The sequence below is a fragment of the Stegodyphus dumicola genome, chromosome 2 (assembly GCF_044657685.1).
Source record: "Stegodyphus dumicola isolate Sdum_Otavi_A_Nest chromosome 2, ASM4465768v1".
Lineage (NCBI taxonomy): Eukaryota > Metazoa > Arthropoda > Arachnida > Araneae > Eresidae > Stegodyphus > Stegodyphus dumicola.
In genome coordinates this window covers 111,784,047-111,805,111 of record NC_140769.1, presented here as the reverse complement: position 1 = coordinate 111,805,111, position 21,065 = coordinate 111,784,047, and the positions used below count along the sequence as shown (strand labels likewise).

At 33.7% G+C, this 21,065-nt stretch overlaps 1 protein-coding gene across 1 annotated transcript in view; it reads left to right on the top strand.

The window, feature by feature from the left end:
* LOC118185081 (protein spaetzle 5-like) overlaps positions 1-21,065 on the top strand; it is a 60,062-nt gene that overhangs the window by 23,683 nt on the left and 15,314 nt on the right. The window contains exons 2-3 of the mRNA XM_035354875.2: positions 8,571-8,839; positions 11,758-11,988. Of these exons, the coding sequence (XP_035210766.1) occupies positions 8,571-8,839; positions 11,758-11,988 (500 nt within the window). The remainder of the gene's footprint in view (positions 1-8,570; positions 8,840-11,757; positions 11,989-21,065) is intronic.

The following is a 21,065-nucleotide window of genomic DNA, read 5'->3' as shown; positions in this document are numbered from 1 at the left end:
GCTTTAAAAGTGATTGAATTATGTTCTTCTCATGTTCTGGTTAAGGGTTTTATGCGTTTTGTTAATCTGCATGCATTAGTTGTAGAATTATCAACAATTTAAAAGTGTAAGTGGTGTTAGGCCTAATGTGGCGGCTATTTTTGTTTACATTTGAAACTCTTAGAAGTATAGAGAATTAAAATTAAATTGGTAGACCAACTTCAGCTCAGCGTCGTATTGTCCAGTGGGACCGAAAGTTAAGTTTATTGTGCACGGAAAAGTTTGTCTTCCTGCCCATTGGTCAAATGCCCTTTATTTTTTTTGCATAGAAACTCTAATTTTAATTGGAAAAAATTCCCTGTTTTTAGCTGCATTTGGTATTTTAGGTTTTTCTGTACTTTACAGGTTTTGATGAAGATGTTTTATTGAGTTTTTATATATTTTTGCCTTGTCGCGAAATGAGAACTGATTGAATAAGAAACATATCTCTAATGAAATTCGAGGAAATGATTTTAATATGATAAAAAATGATAAGTATAATTTAATAAGCCGTACAAGGAAGTTATGTGGAAGCCTGTACAAATGACAGATTTTGTATCATTGTTTCAGTTGCTATTATGATTTTTTAGTTATGTATCACTCCCTTATTATTCTGTACTTCTGTAAATATTTAAAAATATGTAATTTGATTTTTGTGTATTTTTATATATATTTTTCATTAGCACATTATGTATTAAAATTTTATGTTTATTTGCAGCGTATTTAATTCAATTTCGAAATTATTGTCTTCCATGCGATTGCACGTGTTTGTTCTATGTATTACGTTGTAGATCTTTTCATTACGAATTGACTGACGTTTGAAATGTAAGGATAGCTCAACTACAGCCAGATTTATGGACTAAAATCCTTAAAGCGGACACTATCGGCAAGTATTTTTGTTAAATTTTTGACATTTGGCGCTTTCTCGAAGCTTGTGACATTAGTAATATACAGTCAATTGCTCATTAATCGGATCGGACATTAATTGGTTCCTATCCAGAAAGTTGTGTTTGTTTATTGTGGGATGACGGAAAAATTGCTACCATAAACCCATCAGCATCAAAAAATGTCTATGGAGTAATACAAAAAAGGAAAAGAAAAATGTGCAGCATAGCAGCTGTGATAGCGGATAATATCCAGGGACTGTGATAGCGGATATCCAGGGCATACAGCTGTGATTGCAGATGATAGCCAGTGCTGAATTTGTCGGATGCTCATTTGTTGAAATTAAATTTCTCCTGAACAGGCTAATTTTTTATGTAAAAGTACCTGATTTAAATTCAAACTTTGTAAAAAAATCATTCCAAGATCAGTAGACATGTAGTGACAGAAGGCATTTTTTGGAAGCAGGAGACTTGAAAAAAAGAGCAACGCTCTCGCCGAGAATCGAACCACGGACCTCTGGAATACGCGCCCAGCGTGCGGACCACCACACCACGAAGGCATGCTAAGAAGGCGGGAGAAATACCTTACAGACATTTTAAAATTAGTCAAAAGACCAGCCATACATATAAGTATTGCTCTTGAAGGAAATCTTGGAAAAACGTTTAGCCACTAATAATGGAAGCGGAGCCGATCTCTCATCGTTTCGTGGCTTTAGCCGTTCAGCTACTGCTCAACCTCAAGTTGAGAAATCCGAGTCCTGTCTTCTATACAGGATTGTTTACAGGATTGTATACAGGATTGTTTCATTATGACCTCTAATTTGTGGTTGTAATGGACGAAATATTAATGACGAACAGAGGTTTAATATGCGATTTACCTGTCTTCCTCCCCAAAAAGATTAGTTAATGATGAGAAAAAGAAGAGAGGCCATTGTCAAATTTTTTCAAAACGCTTACAAATTTCTTTAAAATGTATGCCACTCTAAGATAGAATTTTGAATAAATTTAAAGCTGATGTGTTTTTTCACTACATTTAATGTCTATCAATGCAACGTAGAAGAAGTTGCTCATCAATTTAGTGAAAAATTACTTTGGTAGAATATTGCAACACTATTTCATACAAATTCAGATACAAATTTTATGTGAATCTTTTCCCCGAATTTTCACCTACATTCAAAATATCTTTCTAATAACACATTAAATTTAATTTATACTTAATGTACAGTGACATCTATAAGAGTTCAGACATTCACAGCTCTATTTGGTTTCAAGGCCATTTTCGGATAGAAATATATGTCTGTCTTTTAAGATAAGAGACCGTGCACAACAGGCATAATTATTCATAACTAATGTGCCTAAAATTGTTACGCATCAGAATATACAAACAAATATTATTGCTTTTAATGCTATTAAATTATGAACTGAAATCTGTCTTTATTGCAAATTAATGCTTAGCACAAAATCCTAAAACGAAACACATGTGAACCTAAGCGATGTTTTAACTTAATAATTCTTTTCTGTGGGATCTCTGAATCAACGTAAACAAACAAAGAATCTGAAGTTAGTGGATATTTTAAAAATCTATGGCGTAAAGCGAGCTATTTGATAGAATTTTGAAATACAATGAAAAATACACTTATAAGGTGTTTCTCCCGCAATCTTGACGAGCCTTCGTGGTATGATGGTTTGCACACTGGACCGGTATTCCTGAGGTCCGCGGTTCGATTCCCGGCGATGGCGGTTGCTCATTTTGCATTTCCTTCGCTTCCCCCCCAAAAAAAACCCTGATGTTTCTACACACTTATTTAAAAAATTTGGTCAAAAGAAGATAAAGAAGAGAATAATATTCAAAAAATATATTATAAAATAGAATTCAGTATCTAAAATAACTGAAACTTATATTATTTGCTTAATCAAAAAGCAACATTTCATAAGTCTCTATACTTACTAGTAAAATTGAAATCGAACGAAAATTTAACACAACAAAAAGTAATTAACTAGAGTTTATGCCAGATATGATCCCTGTCTCACCTCTAAAGTATTCTTTGAATCAGCAGGTGATCAAATTTAATTCCCAAATGCTAAATTTTCAAGATAACAAGGACCCCACCAATGGCGGAGTACTTAAGACCTAAGTACTGAATATTGGTACTTAAGTACTGAATATTGGTAGTTCAACCCGGTTACGAACCCTGCCAGTTTACGTTAGAAAGTGCTCCACGAAGGCATCCTTCCTCTTAAGCAGATAGCCCTGATGCACCTTGCCATATTCAAATAGCCTAACCTACCTAATCATGATAACGAGGGGAAAAGAAAGAATTTTGGAACCCTAAAAGTGGTTATATTTTCAACGAACCTATGCTGGACTTAAAAAGAAAGGCCTTCTTCTTCCTCCCTCCGCTTCTTTGGATTTTCTAGCTTCATAGGAATTGCGTCTTGTTCGCTCTCAGTTCTCATTTCAGATTTTATAATTAAGAATAAAACCGTTTGCTTTATATAATATCCTAGTTATTCAGTCGAAACTGCGCCCAAAAACAACAACAACACACACACACACACAAAAAAAAAAAAAAAAAAAAAAAAAAAAAAATCTGAATTGTTTCAGATTTTAAATTACGTCCAAAGGGGCGTTTTTTAACATTTTGTGTGTTACCTTTCTTTATTAAATATCATGTTCCTCGCACTTAAACCATAAGATCCAGTGCAACAGCAATATCGCAAAATAGTTTTAAAACGAGCATATCTTTAGAATTTCCGATACAGAGACTCACGCGCTGGAGATAAAAATGTTTTTTCTGCACAACGTTGCCATTGCTCGCTTTGAAATTCTTGAGTTTATTAATCAAAAATTCGTTAAAGTTTTACAAAAGATGAGATGGATAATGAAACAAATTTCAAATTTCAAATTTGGTCTTCCACATGCTCATATTCGTTGGAGGATTACGTTATTCAAAATTCGATGACTCTATGTACCGTTGTTTTATCACAATACGAGAAACATACATACATTTATGCAGATTTTTCATTATTTAATTTCTTCAAATATAATGCAGGACTCTAACATTTTGTGGCAACAGTTTGAAAAGTGAACCGACATTTATGAGTCCGACGCAAAATGCCAAAACGAAACTAATAGTCCTTCGGGATTCAAATCCCTTTGGACTAAAAAATATGCAGAGGGTGTTTACACACTTTTAGAACGATTTCGGGGGATATTTAATTCATGCTTGAAATGTAAAGAGTGTTTCTTTTAAATGACTGATCCGATAGCCTTTTTTCTGGATTATAAATCTATATCGTGTTTTATGATAGAAGAGCTTTTCGTTAAATTTCCAGGGGTACTTATTTCCATTCCTCTTTCACTACTTTCCAGAGTCCCTCAATAGGGATGGGTTTGCGCTTAGAAAGCTTTTCAGGAGACCGAAGGTCCATACATACATATCCCATAGGAAAAATACACACATTACATATCCCATAGGGAAAACGTCATGGGACTTTGCAGGGCTAGTGTTGGAGAGATATATATGCAATACCTGTATCAGTCTTCACTTTTGTTTTCAAGAAATGAAAGGTGTATACTTTTCGAAGTGTGGGTTTCTCTTAATGAAGATTTTTTTTACTCTTCTTATTTTTGTAAGACTGAATATTGCGACAATCAACTCCTTGCTCAAACTTCGCTTGCGACCAGGTGACATTTGGACACTTTTTTCTTTTTGTTTTTGATAATAAAAAGACCTACAATCATTTAGGTAAACCCATGCTTCATCAAAGATCACAATGCATTTTCGTTTACGACAGAATAAGATGGAGAATTGTCGGTAGATTGGAGACAAACCATTTACAAGCATACGTCGCTACAGAGCTCGATAAACCCCCAGTGTCTTCTGCAACTTGTGAAAACTGTTTCAGGACACTGAACTCACATCAAGATGTCCTGGAAGAGGTCGGCAAAGATCTATAACGAGGAATGAGGATAGTTATTTGGCACTTTCAACGCGGCAATACAGGACTGCTACAGTTTTACATCTCTCATATGAGCTGTATGATCCACTGGAACCCGTGTTTCACGATTTACAGTTGATGAAAGCTTTGTGAGACAGGACTGTATGCCAGAAGACCAGCTGTTTGCTTCTGGCAAATTGCAGCGCACAAGAGAGAGAGAGCATTTAACACGGTGCAGACAACATGCGCCTTGGACCAGGCTTCAGTGTAGCCCCATGCTTCTAAGAGATGAGTCGAGGTTCAGTTTGGGCATTGATTCTCGGAGTACATGTTTTTGAAGAGAGCCTGGAACCCAAAACCTCCCTCTCTCATCAGGGAAAAGATCACTACTGTGGTGGAGATACAGTGGTTTGGGCGGACATTATGTTGGACGGTCGCAAACCGCTGCATTTTTTTTTTGACGAAGGCTATCTAACTGTTATGAGATATAAAGAGATCTTAGAGCGGTGTATTCGACTTTTCAGGACACGTTAGGCACGCGAATTCCTGTTAAAAGATGATGACGCTCGTCCACATAGGGATCAGCTGGTCAGCGGTTATCTGGAAAGTGAGGATATTCGCCAAATGAATTGGCAAGCCAGATCGCAAGAGCTTAACCCTATAAAGCATGTTTGGGATACTCTTGGAGGATAATTTCATCTCGCCATTCCCCTCCCAGAAGCAAATTGAAAAAGTGTGGGATAGATTACCACAGTGATTACTCAGCTGCCTCCTGTCTAGCATGCTGCATGACCTGTTTTGGCTGTGAAGGAACCATATCCCATATCAGACTCCTTTTCAGTTCGATATCACAGCTTAGGTTTTGGAGATCCCTGCATTGTGAGCTTTACTGATAATCATGCGCGGAAGGGCGATTTTGTGTTCAGTTGTATTTAATTCAAATAAATAATTACAGCAATGGGCATTGATTGCAACATTAACTTAGTGAGCATATTTTTTCTCATTGTCCTTTAATTTTGATGACCAGTCTACATATTGTGTTCGAGAATACAGCTGTTTGCATTTAGATTTAGTGTGAAGGAAGTTATAGGTTAGGTATTTTACTCAGATACAACGCTGTTTCAAGAGGTTCTAGGAAAAAATCTCACAGGAAAGAAGCCCACAGGAATAGCCTGTCAACGCTCACAGGTATAAATGCTCACAGGAAAAAAAGCCCACCCAGAAGTATGCCCACATAGAAAAATACTCACATGGAAAAATGCTCACTTAGAAATATGCTCACACGGAAAAAAGCTCACTTAGATATATGCTTACATGGAAATAAGCCCACTGATAAATAAAATGCGTAGAAATATTGTTACATCAATGAATTTGAACATCGGACACCTACTTGAATTTTTCAAAGAAAAATTATTTCATCATTTGAAAAAAATATTGGACAAATGCTCATATTAACCTTTTCAGGGGCGGTATATAAAAGAATGAAAAGGTATAGTAAAATTTTGCATGTACTGTAATATTTTATACCACTGACCTCTGTACGACATTTCCCCTCCCCCTGTAACTGCCAATAGTTTATTTTTGTTTTTTTTATTTACTCTATTTTTGCATACTTTTGATATGTATCTTTAGAAATTGATATTTAAATGTAGTTATTTAAGTTTGGAGCCAAAACAGTTCTAGAAGACTATAGTTTCCAATCGAAGTGTGGAATCATTATGAAGCAGCCTTCGAAAAATCTCTTAAAACAACAAAGTATTACGAAAGCTTTCATAAAGGACTAAATTCATTATTTAATTTTAGCCATCCTAGTATATGGTTTTTGTTTGTCGGACAGAAAACAGATTTAGCCTGTCAACGTTTATTACTAGCTATTGTAAATACAGGGCGTACTGAAGTAAAAAAAAAGAAAATATGAAAACTTACATTTGGTAATCGCGAATCATGTAAGAAACTATGACGAAATCGATGATAAAACTAGATATTTATATATATTAGCTAATATTCAGTAAGTTTGTAGAGACATTAGGTATTTTGGAAGCAGGAGATGTGAAAAATGAGCAAAGACTTCGCCGGAAATCGAACCACGGACCTCTGGAATACGTGCCCAGCGTGCAGACCACCGCACCACGAAGGCGTGCTAAGAAGGCGGGAGAAATACCTTATAAGTTTATGTGAAAAATAGGTGATTTATATATAACAAGGTATTTTACATAATTTAAATAAAATAATTAGTTCTATTTGCTTATTCTTCTAAATGTTTATATTATAAAATGTGTAATTTATACTAACTATTATTTCATTTTTTTAATAATTAAAACCGTAATAATTTTTCACTGTATATTCTGTTCATTTTTCTTCCTTCCTCCTCTCTTTTTCCTAATTCAAAACGGCCCATTTGTTAATCTTATATAGCAACTAAATCTACACATAAGTTACACAGTTTATTTATATATATGGTATATATACACACACACGTGTATATATACCATAGGTGTTTTGGTAATTTAAATAATTTTTCTTTGAAAAATTAAAGTAGTTGTACGATGTTCAAATCGATTAATCATTGATTGATTAATGTAAGGTTATTTCTACGTATTTTATTTATCAGTGGGCTTATTTCCATGTAAGCATATATCTATGTCAGCTTTTTTTCGTGTGAGCGTATTTCTAAGTGAGCATTTTCTCATGTGAGATTTTTTTCTATGTGGGCATATTTCTGTGTGGGCTTTTTTCCTGTGAACATTTATACCTGTGAACATTATTCTGTGAGCATTTTTCCTGTGGGCAATTTTCGTTCACTGTTTCAAGAATGCTTAGGGTTTATAGTTTAGGTCTAAACCAGCGGTTGTCAACCTTTTGACTAACGCGTACCATCTAAACAAAAACTGAAAACCTTCAGTACCACCACTTTAAAGTGCTACTACCACCCCCACTCTTGAACAAAGCTCAGATCGCATCAATTTACTAGTGTTAGAGAAAAAACTTAACCAGGATGTTGGGGTTTTAATTTTTGAACTTAATAGTTAAAAATACTTTGCTTCTTTGCGTACCACCTATTTTTTTTTTTCTCTTGCGTACCTCTGGTTGAGAACCCCTGGTCTAAACCTTATTAAAAGTTAATAAATTCATCAATTTACTCGTTTCCTTTTTACAAAAACTAACATAGAAAATAATTGTAGTACATTAGGAATGTTGTTCTAGATTAAATATATACGCTGTCTTTGCGTTTATTTTGAAATGAATAATGCAGTGATTGCTTTTTGCTTAATTACGTTTTCCTGTCCTAATTCATTGCAGTCAATAAATTTTACGGTATTAAAATTATAAGGTATTTCTCCCGCCTTCCTAGCGTGCCTTCGTGGTGTAGTGGTTCTGCACGCTGGGACGGTATTCCAGAGATCCGTGGTTCGATTTCCGGCGAAGACGTTGCTAATTTTTCATCTCTCCGGCCTCAAAATTATATACTGCGAGATACAGGAAGGGCGAAGAGCTCATAGCTTTCGAATGAAGAGTTAAGGGTATTTTTTAATTTTAAGTCATAGTAAGGATACGTTAAAGCAAAAGTTTGAGAGTCGCTGGTATAGACTTAAAAATTTGTGATTATTTAGATAAAATCTAGGGTAGATGTATGTTTCAGAAAACACATTTCCTCAAGAGGAAGGCATTCTATTTCGACATATCGAAGTTCTTTTTTATTTACATAACAATTCCTTTATTTCGCAGATGATAGCTGTGATATTCATCCAGACAAAGAAATCTTTCCAGCAAAGTCCTAGGGATAAAAATGTCCGTGGCAACGACAAGAGCGAGAGGACCGTGATCTTCCCAGTCTGGAACGAGACTGACCACTCACTGCCAGTTTTTCCTGACCCCGTCGTTTCCTATGTGGGAAGGCAGAGGCCTTTGGCGCCCCCTGTTGACAATTTCGGACAACCCCTCTGTGCTAGGAGTGATGATGACACCTTCTGTGAGAAGGTAGAAAATTATCCCGAGTAAGTACTGCTCGAGTAACGGCTTAGTTATATAAAATTTATTCAAAACGACAGATTGGATTTTCAAAGGGTTTACTTTAAAATTGGATTATCCGGCACTAAAATCATCCGTGATTCAAGATTTCTGGTTTTCAGTTATCCGGCAACTTAGTATTCGAAACTCTAAATGTCCGGTGATCCGAAACTCCAAATGCTAGCTTACTTTCCAATGTATCCGAAACACCAAATATTCGGAAATCCAGTTATCCGAAACAATTTTCTCTTTCAAAAGCAATTAAAATTAAGTTGGATGCTAATTTATTGAATTAGTATGTATTACATAACAACCTAAAATTAACCAATCACAGATTAGCTGTACTTATGCATCATACTTAATATAAATACTCTTCGCAAGCAACTACGCCATTCCTTTTTCAAGCAGTGTTATGTAATTTGGAAAGATCTCGAATTTGGGAGAACAGGTGAATTTAGGGAGGAGAACACCAAATTTAGAATAGTTAATTTTGAGGTTGCCAATTATTTCTTAGAGCAGCCACGCATTATCCTACATATATGTAATGATTTTCATGAATTCAGTTAGCGTAATTTGAGTATAATTTCACAAAAATCTTCCTTTTAAAAATAATTTACTAAGAATCGAAAGTGTTCTTTTATCTCACTGATTTAATAATTCGTTCCAGTGGTGAATACTGAGCTCACTGGTCTTTTAATTATGCTTTGAAAAAGATGAAAAGAAGAAAACTGCTTTGAAGCGTTTTATTTTTCAACGCTCATTGTTTCCCAATTACACACTGAATATGAAATATGGATCAGCTTATTTCTTTCCTTCAGATCTTCTGAAATATATTGTTGCGTGCGAACGGGTTCGTTACGAAATGAATGCACAAGTCCGATGAAAAATGAACAAAAATTATTATTATCACAACAAATAGGATTAAATGTCCTCAAATAATCGTGCAGTATCACAATATATCACAGTAATTATCTTCTAACTACTCAAACGTTCAAGAGAACTTAATTCAAACAGCTAAAGAGCTAATCCGCGAATTCGCTACAATTAACAAGGGCAGTTTTCTAAACAAACTCTTAAAACAACAACAAACTAACTAAAATCACTGACTAACTGAATTGTTCAAGTTCCAAGTTACACTTATCAAGCATTCTGCTTGATGTGTTCCGGCTGACATCAGATGTTTGCTCTTTGGGCGCTGAAAAGAGAATAAGTTCGAAGTGTCAGTCCAGAAGGGCAGGAGCTAATAATTGAATTGAGAGGTTTTCCTTCTTTTCATAAGATTTTTAAATCGCGCGCGAGAACTTTCTCGAAATCAAAAAGAGATATTTATTAAATGTTAAATGCACGCGCTCTTGTATTTTCAATTTTCTGCCTTAGCTTTCCTTTTATATTCATCACGCGCTGCACTGCGCGGGAAATAAAACCATTTAATTTACAATTCAACTAACATGAGCTATTTAAATACTAAATCCGTAACACTATATATATTATTTCTGATATGCTATTCTATTTTCCATTATGTACTGACAGTATTGATATCATTTCAAATATCAACCAAAAATAAAGAGTTTCTGTGTCAGTTGCATATTATATGGCATTAAAAAATCTTTGATGAATTAAAAAAGTACCGTAAAATTATTAATTAGATATTTCGTGAGTTAAATGTATTTTTATTTAAATCAATCGGATTAAAAAGTAAAAAACATATTATTTACAATGGTGTTTATTGCTTTTAAATCGCCCAGTTTGTTCATCGGTAACAGACATGTTAAATTTGAAAATTAAATACTTTAAAATTTGCCGAATGGCCACACATTGGCGCGTGGAAGATAAGAGATTTTCATTTATCGCAGTCCTAATATGGCCCTTTTAAATAGACTGGTTTATTGATTAAATTTAAAAAATAAATGTCTTATTTTTGTCGAATGGCAACATATTTGCTCGCGGAAGGTTAAAATATTTCATTTCGAGCTGCGACAACACACCGCTTTTCAGTCGCTGAGTTCGTTAATCCAAATTTCATTAAGTTTGCACGAAATATGAAATAAAATAAAAAATTGTAAATGTTCAGATTTTAACAGCCGCTCAGTTATCACTCGTATGATCATCTCAATCTGATATCAATACAATGATTACCAATATAGTTATAAAAATGGAAAAATGTATAACGTAATTATGTAAAAACTTTTAACGTTTTTAATTAGCTAAATTATAAATTAAATTCATGTTTTATTTAAATTAATCAGTTTAAAAGATAAAAAAAAAGTAATAGCATTCTTAAGAACTGTATTTATTGCTTTGAAACAACTTCGTTTGTTAATTAACAAACTAAGTTAACAGATTAAATTTGGAAGATAAACATTTTGCCGAATGGCTACAGAATAGAATGAATAACGCACTTAAAGTGAATCAGTACAAAATCGTGTTACGAGACCAATAGCATATTGGGGTAATAACAAAACAAATTCAAAATTCGGGGTTAGAGGTGCATATGTTCGAATGGAAGACTACGTATGTTCAAAGTATGGTTGTTTTAGGTTTCGTTTTCTCACAATGCGAGGAAAAATTAAACACCTAGATTCTTTATTATTTAATAATATAGAGTTAATACTTTATTGTTCGTTTTAGAATTTCATTAAGACAATTCATTCTCAAACTTCCACACGCATTCCATCGCTTCCTTGTAATATGATATACGTCTATTAACCTAATTCTACGAGTACAATCAATTTTCCCATCGATTTATCACCCAAAAGAGTTTTCTTGACCATTTCGAAACTTTCGGAGGAATGAGATAAGAATAACAATTCAATACTTTTCCTTTTTTTCAGTATAAGCATGTGTACTTTTTCCTTTTACTTTCTTGCGGTTTGTGATTAAAGTGTGTTTCGCACAACATTTCCAGGCGGGAGATCCGAAATGCCATCAACTATTCCTCGGACGAGTTCAAGGAGTTATTCGGCACCCTGACCATCAATCCTCGGAAGATGTCCCCGGGAGATGTGTCCGAGGAAACGGTCTGTCCCCAGCAGTCGCGCCTCTTCTACCCTAAGGCGGCGGTCAATGAGAATGAGCAATGGGCCTTCGTGGTCAACGATGTGGATTACGTCCAGGCGGTTATGGCCGAGATGTGCGAGTAAGTTGGGAAACGATTTTGACTTTTATTTAATCTGACGTGCTTTGGTTTATGAAGAACTTTTTAAAACATTTACAGTAAACGGAGGCGTTTAAAATCCATTTTTCAGTTAAATCCCGATTAACCGGGCAATACCGGAGACAAAATTTACCATTCACTCAAAATCAAATTAAAAAGAGGTTAAAAAAACACAGAAAAGAGGAATAACCCGCATTACGATCAACAACAAAATATTGTTATAAATCTACTTCTGTTTTCAAGGAGATTAATATGGAGGGTAAATTCATGTGGTTACATAAATGAAATGAGATTTCAAAACAGAAAGAATACGCTTTAAATAATGGAAGAAAAGTACTTTTAGACAAAAAAATCTGATGTGTGCACCACATTACTTCCTTGCACTGAATATTAAATTATACGCATTTTTTTCTTGCATTTCATTTAAATTTATTGGATTGAATTAAACCTACTTCTTCGATAGCGCATAAATCACAATAGAAGAAATGCACTCTTTAAAATTCACTATATTTGTTTACCGTTAAATCTACTCCGCTAATAGCGCATAAACCACAATAGAATAAATTCACTATATTTGTTTACCATTAAATCTACTTCGTCGAATAACGCATTAACCATAATAGAATAAATACACTCTTTAAAATTCATTATTGTTTACCGTAGCGATACTCTGGCCCTAGGTTCATTTAACAGCGCTACATTTCAATCATTTTTTTAACTCAATATGAACAAAATTGATATCATCTTACGAATTATCTAATCGTTGCGACATGTTTTATTCAAATACTGTAATAAATCTAAAACGATGTATAAAAAGAATTAAGAAACAACAACAACAAAAAGAAACAGTTTTTCACAGACGTTTTAGTATTTCTCATTCAATTAATTCAATTCTCACATCGCGACAAGGCAAAAATACACACATAAAAACTCAAAAATGTCTGTATTGAAAATTATGAAGTAAATCTTAAACACTTATTTCCTCGAATAAATTCCAGAATGGATTAAGCATGATTTAATTCGCAATAATAAAAGAAGGCATTATTTTTGTTATTGCGAAGCTTACTTTCTCTAGATTGGCAACAAATCTACTTTTCTGCTGTTCCAAATGTAAACAAGCAATGGCCGCCATGGAAGAAAAATTATTAGGCTTAGCGACACTTGAACAACTTTTAAATTGTTGATAATTCTAAAAATATTGCGTACAGATTTACTAAAGGCATAAAAACCGTAGCCGGAAGATAAAAACAACATAATTCAATAATTTTTAAAGAAAAAATGCACAATAAACATATAAGAATAAAGTAACTGAGATCACTGAGCCGAGTAACAGAGTGGATATATATATATATATATATTTATATACTTTTGGTGCGGCCGACTGTAACCAAAATACGAGGTGCACATCTACATGTTACAGCAGTCCTATATACAAAATTTAAACGTTCTGAGGCTACTCGTTTTTGAGTTATGCGAGATACATACGTACGCACAGACGCCACGAAAAATTCTCTTCAGAATTCATTTTAAATTAGTTTTACAATTTTTTTTGGGGGAAAACGCGTGTGTGTGTGTGTGATTATGGCAAAGCCTCGAGGGCTATATGCCTAAGGGAAGGGATGCCTTCGTGGAGGACTTTCTAAGGGAAACTGGCTCGTATACATGTTACACATGGGGAAAACCACGAAAACGCCCATGCAGCCAGCCTGTTCGCGGGATTCGAACCTCGGACCGAACTACCAGTGTTCAGCGACTTTACCGCTCGGCCGCTGGTGGGCTGGGGAAAAAAAGAGTCCTTTATTCTGTCCTTACATACAGATGTCAAGCATTCATTACATACAGATGTCATTTTTATTACAAGAAATATCTTTTACGTTCTGGAAATATTGATATGATTTGTTTTGATTCTAATATTATTACTAAATATGTTTTTGAAAAATTTAATGTACATTTATTACACCCTGTAAATAGAATCAGTTATGGGTTTGATAGAGAAATTCCAAAAATTGGAATATATGATATTTATACGGATGGTTCGGGGTTGTACTGGAGCTGCTTTTGTTGTATATTTCTATGATGTTGAAATTGATTATGGTTTATATAGATTGAATTCTTATAACTCAGTATTTCAAGCGGAATGTATTGCTGTTTTGAAGGCCTTGAAATGGATTAAAATGAATATTAAAACATGGGTTACTATAAATTTGTATACTGATTGTCTTTCTTTGCTCCAGTCGCTCTCTTGTCCCGATAATGTTAACTGTATTATTATGGATATTAAATTTCTGTTGCAATCTATCAGTTCTACCATTTCTTTTCATTGGATTAAAGCCCATGTGGGGTTTTTTGGTAATGAGAGGGCTGACAGTCTGGCCAAGGAGGCATGTATTTCAACTAATGCATCCATTGTGGAAATTTCTGGTTCTAGACAAATTGCCATTATGAGCATGAAGAAATATTATATAAATATATGGAAAGATGTGTGGAAAAGTTCAACAAGGAAAAATAATTTGTTGACTAATATTGAAATTACAGATAAAGTTTTAATGTATGATGACATTGATATGAATCATATTATCACCGGACATGGTAGGTTTCCTCATTATTTAAAGAGATTTCATGTATAAGATAATGATCTATGTCCAAATTGTAATGTTTTGGGTGATGCCAAACACTTCGTGGTGGATTGCCAATCGACTGATTTTATCAGACGAAGTTTTAGTGATATACATTTTGATTTATTGAATTTTGATTTTAAACATTTGAAATTATATGCAGGAGAATTGATGGCCTTTATTAATGGCAATAGATATGCGATTGGGGTTTCTAACTAAGTTCGTTCTATTTTCAATGTGTTTATTTTAGGATGTCTTTTTCGTCGTGTTTTGATGATATGTGTGACTGTATGTCATACTTTTGTTGTGTGTTTTCCTTCCTTATTTTATGTTATCATTTTTACTAATACAGTTTTCTTGATTTAGTTATTTTTGGTTTTCTTCTTTACTATTGTGTTGTTAATCCAGCCATTTAAAAAAAAATAAAATTATATAGTTGTATGGCAACCTTGCTGGATGTATAATTATTATTTTCTTTCGTTGATTATACTAACATTTTTAGTTACTCGAATACCGGGCTTGGTTTCTTGGAGCTTTGAATTTTAAGTTAAATGCTAAAGTTGCTTCGTGTATAATATCTTGGATTAGTTGTTCTTTTTTATTAATCTGGCGTTTTAACTTTTGTTGGAGGACTCTCCGGGTCGCTGGCTGCCTTCGCTTGTGGTGTGAATGGGATGCCCCTTTTTGGACCATAAGATCACTTTGTAATCAGGCGGGTTGGGGCGTTCTAGCAAAAACAAAACAGATGTCAAGCAAAAACATCGTTAAATTGCATTCGATAGGGGTGAAAATGGATTTTTGCGTTAAAATATGATGCCTGAAACTTTTCGCGATTACAATAGTTCCCTTTTACTTCGTACAAGGAAGTAAAAAAAACAAAATTGTAAATATCATTAAAGAACAAGGTAAAAGTTTACAATTGGGTGCCCCTTGTTTCTTGGCGATTCTTTTTTGACGCCAAGATCGGCGCCAGGAAGGACAATTTCAAGATGGCCGCTGCAGAAAACCAAAATAAGAAGTCAAAGAATTGCACACACTCTGTGTCCATGTACACTTCGATCTGTCTGTACTTAAAAAACATCCTAGAATTGCACATACTAGGCATTGCGCACTGCCTTCAATTTGCCCATGTACTATATTTTCATTTAAATAAAATCAGGAAGCTAAAACAAAGTTAAAACTGTCATGGTAACCAGAAGTGAGATTTCATCGAAAAAAAAAAAAAAAAATGTCGCTAATCGAAGGGGCACTCAATTCTACACTAGAACAAAGAAACAATATTTGAAAGAGAATTTGAATAAAGTTTCCGAGTTCAAACTCGCGTAAAAAAGGTCGGGTGAAACTTTTTGCTTTTTATAGTACGATATTTATATATTTCGGATTATGTACAAACAAATCTGACATTAAAAGTACCCTTTAATTAGGGCCTAATAAATTTTAATTTAATTAGGCCTTTAATTAGGCCTTTGAATAAAAAAAATTCTGAATTAAGGCGAATTTTATTTTTGAATTTAAAATGTAAACAAAATGCTACAGTTTTCTTTAAGCAGATTAACAAAATCTAGGTTTAAAAATGTTTGCTTTTTAATATCGGATAATTTATTTTTAACAAAATTCTGGAAATGCCTCTAATATAGGTATTCGGAAAGTAGAGTTCGATTTCTTATGAAACATAAAACATCACAGATTTTTTTTTTTTTTTCAAAGAACGTTTTTTTTAGTCAATTCCTTACATGTTTCTCTATTTTTCTACATAGGTTTCCATATTTGGTTAAACATTTGTCATAATATTCTACAAGCTTTTGTATGCCTAAGTCACAAACGTCTACCGCCTGTGAGGATAACCAATCTTGAGCTGATTCTTTCACCTCGTCATCTGTGGCGAAGCACTTGCTACTGAGAAACTTCTTTAGGTAGCGGAAGAATTGAAAATCACTGGGTGCCAAGTCTGGATTATATAGTGGGCGGAGAGTTCTCATCCAAACGATCTGATCGGATTTGGGTGTTAATGACAGAATGGAGTCTGGCATTATTATGTAGCAACAAAACAATAGACGTCAGAAGGTCACGTCACTTATTTGTTATTGCACGTCTAAGTTTAGTCTGGGTAGAGCAGTAAGAGGCTATATTTATTGCTGTCCCTTGCTGCATAAACTGGACTAACAAGGCTCCATGTCTATCGATAAACGCGGTTGCCATAACTTTGCGTGTTGAGACTGTCTGCTTGGCCTTGACTCTGACTGGTGATGCCGTGAGACGTCATTCCATTGACTGACGTTTAGACTCTAGGGTCATATGAGAAACCCACGTCTCATTCCCTGTAACAATCCTCTTTAAAATCTGATCATCTTTCTTATGATATCTGTCCAAAAAACCAAGAGCCATTCTTTTCATTTGGTGTTCCTCAGTGAGCAGCAGCCTGGTAACACTACCTGCCCAGAGTTTGTGAAATTGCAACGCGCAGAAATTGTGAAATTGCAACTTTTCAGACACCGCAAAGTTCTTCTACCCATATTCGGAAATTTCAACGGTAAAGTTGAAAATATGAATCGTCGGTGTTCATGAATCTTTTTGTTCACGGCATAACCAAATCGTCTGTGATCACTGATAGTCGGCCTGATCGCAGTTCATTCTGGACATTTTCTCGTCCGTCCTTGAAAACTCTCACCCACTTACGCACTTTGCTGTCTCGTCGCATTGGAGACACGCACGTCGCTTATGTGATGATGAATTTCAGCTCTGAGACGTTCCTTGCTGTCAAAAACCGAATCACTGACCGTATTTCACAGTTGTGGCTGACCAATTGTTTTAAACATTTTGAACTGATACTGTACTCAGGAAATTGCAACAATACCAGTTCAAATGGCGTCGTTTGGCGAGCAAGGCATGCTGAGAATAGGATACACATGCGTGTTTCAATGTTCGTCCAAGATTCGATAAACTGCGGCGGTTCAAACCCTAGTTTCCTAATAATCCTCGTACGAATTTTTGGTGTTACACGAATTTTTTTTTCCTTTTTGCTTTTTACACTGATGATTTGTGATCCGCAACTCGATTAATCTAGATTTGACTATATTTATGATGTTCCTGACACAAAAGAGCAATAGTTTTAAAATGTTGGAATTTCAGATTCTTAGTGGCATATCTCAGTTAATACAGTATCTAAAATCAGGCCTTGGGCTTCAAAGAGAGAGAAGTGCAGCTGAGTCGATATTGGCAGTTTAGACCATTTCGTCTTTGAATACACATTTTGCTCAAAGATTTGAACTCAATCCCACCTGTTTTCAGCTCACCATAAAATAGTTTTAAAATTGACACAAAATGAGACTTTTCTGAAATAACATACCAATTTTTTTCCAGATTTCGATTCTACGACTACAATTATGCCTAAATATTAAATTCTGTAAAATTTGATGCGAAATATATGGAGAAATTTCAAAATTTAACGTGGCGCATTTTTTTCAGTTTGCGCCAAGAATAATTCACTTGTCGAACTTCTAAATATACGGCAAACTATTTTCCTTTCCCTTCCACTGTGCAGGAGCGGGAAAAAAATTAGAGCGTTCCTAGGTTTTTACATTGTGCATGAGCGAAGTCAAAGAAAAGTCGCATCGTTTCTACTTTCAAATAATTTTAATAAAGTGCCTAAACCACATTTGATATTATTATCGCTTTCAACAAATATGCTAAATTTTTAAAACGCGCCACTATATAAATTCCCGTATATCTTCGGAAATTTGGAATAAAAAACTATAATTTTTTTGCAGGTATGCTTAGAAATTACAGTTTTTTTTAGTTTTTAGGTATGCTTAGAAATACCTCTACTTTAAGATGATGGTAAAAATTTTATAGATTAAAATTCAAAATTTTTTTCGAAAAATTTATAAAAATTATTTAAAAATATAAAATTAAATATAAATCCTAAAACAACACAAATCATAGACAACTTTTATTTGGAATGAACTTAATTTCGAAATACCAAAGGAAGAATGAAATAAATTTAATAAAAAAAGAGAGATTAATAAATATATATCAAATCCAATTAACATTGAGGAGCTAATTTTTTTTTAAAAAAATCTACTCGAGGTATTTTTTATCAAACTTGGCAATTTGATATAATGTGAGTCCTAGAATCGAAATATGGAAAAAAATGGCATGTCATTTCAGAAAACTTCTATTTTGTGTGAAAAAAACCTATATTAGAACAATGCTATATATAAATCTAATACATATTCTAAGTCGCGCTTTCGAGACATGAAAAACGTTAGATGAATTTCGTCAATCGGCCCAGTAGAACGAGAGATATAGAACTGTCCCCCCCCCTTTTTTTTTTGCAGTGTACATGTACACAATGTTCACAAAAATCCTTAAGCGGCCTTTATTTTTGCGATCGATGGTAGTGGAGATGTATTTTCAAGACCAGAAACGCTTTAAATTAATTAGGAAAACATTCATATTTAAGCATTTTAAAACTTAAATAACCAGTTTTTGTAAAAATCACGAAATGTACACTGCGGGAAGAAAAAAAAGGACAGTTCTATATCTCTTGTTCTACACTGGGCCGATTAACGAAGTTCAAATTGAGTTTTTCATATCTCGAAAGCACGACTTTGGATATGTATTAAACTTATATATAGCATCGTGCTAATATTGCTATTTTGATACAAAATGGGACTTTTTCTGAAATGACATACCAATTTTTTTCCATATTTAAATTCTACGACTGAAACGTCAAACTGCCAAGTTTTGTAAAACCCGCACGAGTAGTTTTTAAAAAATTAGCTCTCAAAATTTTAGCTCTTCAATGTTCATTGAATTTGGTATATATTTATTAATATTTCTTTTTTTTTTTATTAAACTTATTTGATTATTCCTGTCACATTTCGAAATTTAGGATCATTCTAAATAAAATTCGCCCCTTTTTTATGATTTCTTTTAAAATAATTTTTATTTGTTTTTCGAAAAATTTTGAATACTAATCTATAACATTTTTACCATCATCTTAAAGTAGACGTATTTCTGAGTATACCTCCAAAAAATTACAGTTTTTTATTCAAAATTTCCGAAGATATACGTGAATTTATATAATGGCGCGTATTGAAATTTGACATGTTTGTTGAAAGTGATAATAACATCAAATAAGGTTTAGGCACTTTGTTAAAATTATTTGAAAGTAGAAACGATGTGACTTTTTTTTGTGATTTCGCTCACGCACAATGTAAAAAGCTAGCAACGAAGTGAGTTTTTTTTCCGCTTCTGCACAATGGAAGGGAAAGAAAAATAGGTTGCCATATATTTAAAAGTTCGCCAAGTGAATTATTCTTGGCGGAAACTGAAAACAATGCGCCAAGTTAAATTTTGAAATTTCTCCTTAAATGTTGCACCATATTTTATAAAATGTTATATAAATATAAAATTTGAGTCGTAGAATCGAAATATGGAAAAAAATTGGTATGTTATTTCTGAAAAACTCCGATTTTGTGTCAAAATACGTATGTTAGAACAACTGCTGTATATAAATCTACTGTATATTCTAAGTCGCGCTTTCGAGACATGAAAAACTCAATTTGATTTTCGTAAATCGACACAGTAGAACGGGAGATATAGAACTGTCCCATTTATTTTCGCTCAATGTTCCTTTTTTTTAAGTTCCGTTGATCCGAATAGTTATGTTTAATAAAAATTTATGTTCATTCATAAAAATAAAACGCAGGAAGTTTGATCCCCTTACGGCAAAATTTGACCGAGATATTTATTTTCAAAATTCGAAGTCACGTTTCTGCAAATTCAAGGATGAGACACAAACTGAAGTACGAAGTATTGAAAATTGTACGTAACTAAAAATGAAATATTATTTTAGAAAACGGTTTTCGTTTTTAACAGATTTAGTGTCAATCAGCGGTATGCGGAAATGGTTTGATAACAAGACTTTTTTTTTTTTTTTAAAGGATATCTTATATACCAAATCATGTAAAACACATAGCTTAACCTTATTTATATAAATTAAGAGGGAAAATATTTCTAGAGATTTTGTCTTAAGATTGCTGTTTTAACGTGATAAAACTGCGTTTGAACATAAGTAACGTATTTTTAGCAGTTGAAAACTTATAAACTACTGGTATGAAAATACTCGTGACGCATCAGACGAACAAAGATTATAAATTAAAGAATGTTACACATTAATGAATCACAAATGTATGTAAATGACAATACATTATCACATAAGATGTATGGCACATGATATACGAAAATCATAAATTAAAGAATCTTACACACTAATAAATCACAAAGGTATATAAGGAACAATATGATAGCATGTACTGATGTACGAGAATTATAAATTAAGCAGTGTTACACACTAATGAATCACAAAGGTATATGAGCGACAATACGATACCACGTATGATGTACGAAAATTATAAATTAAAGAATGTTGCTCACTGA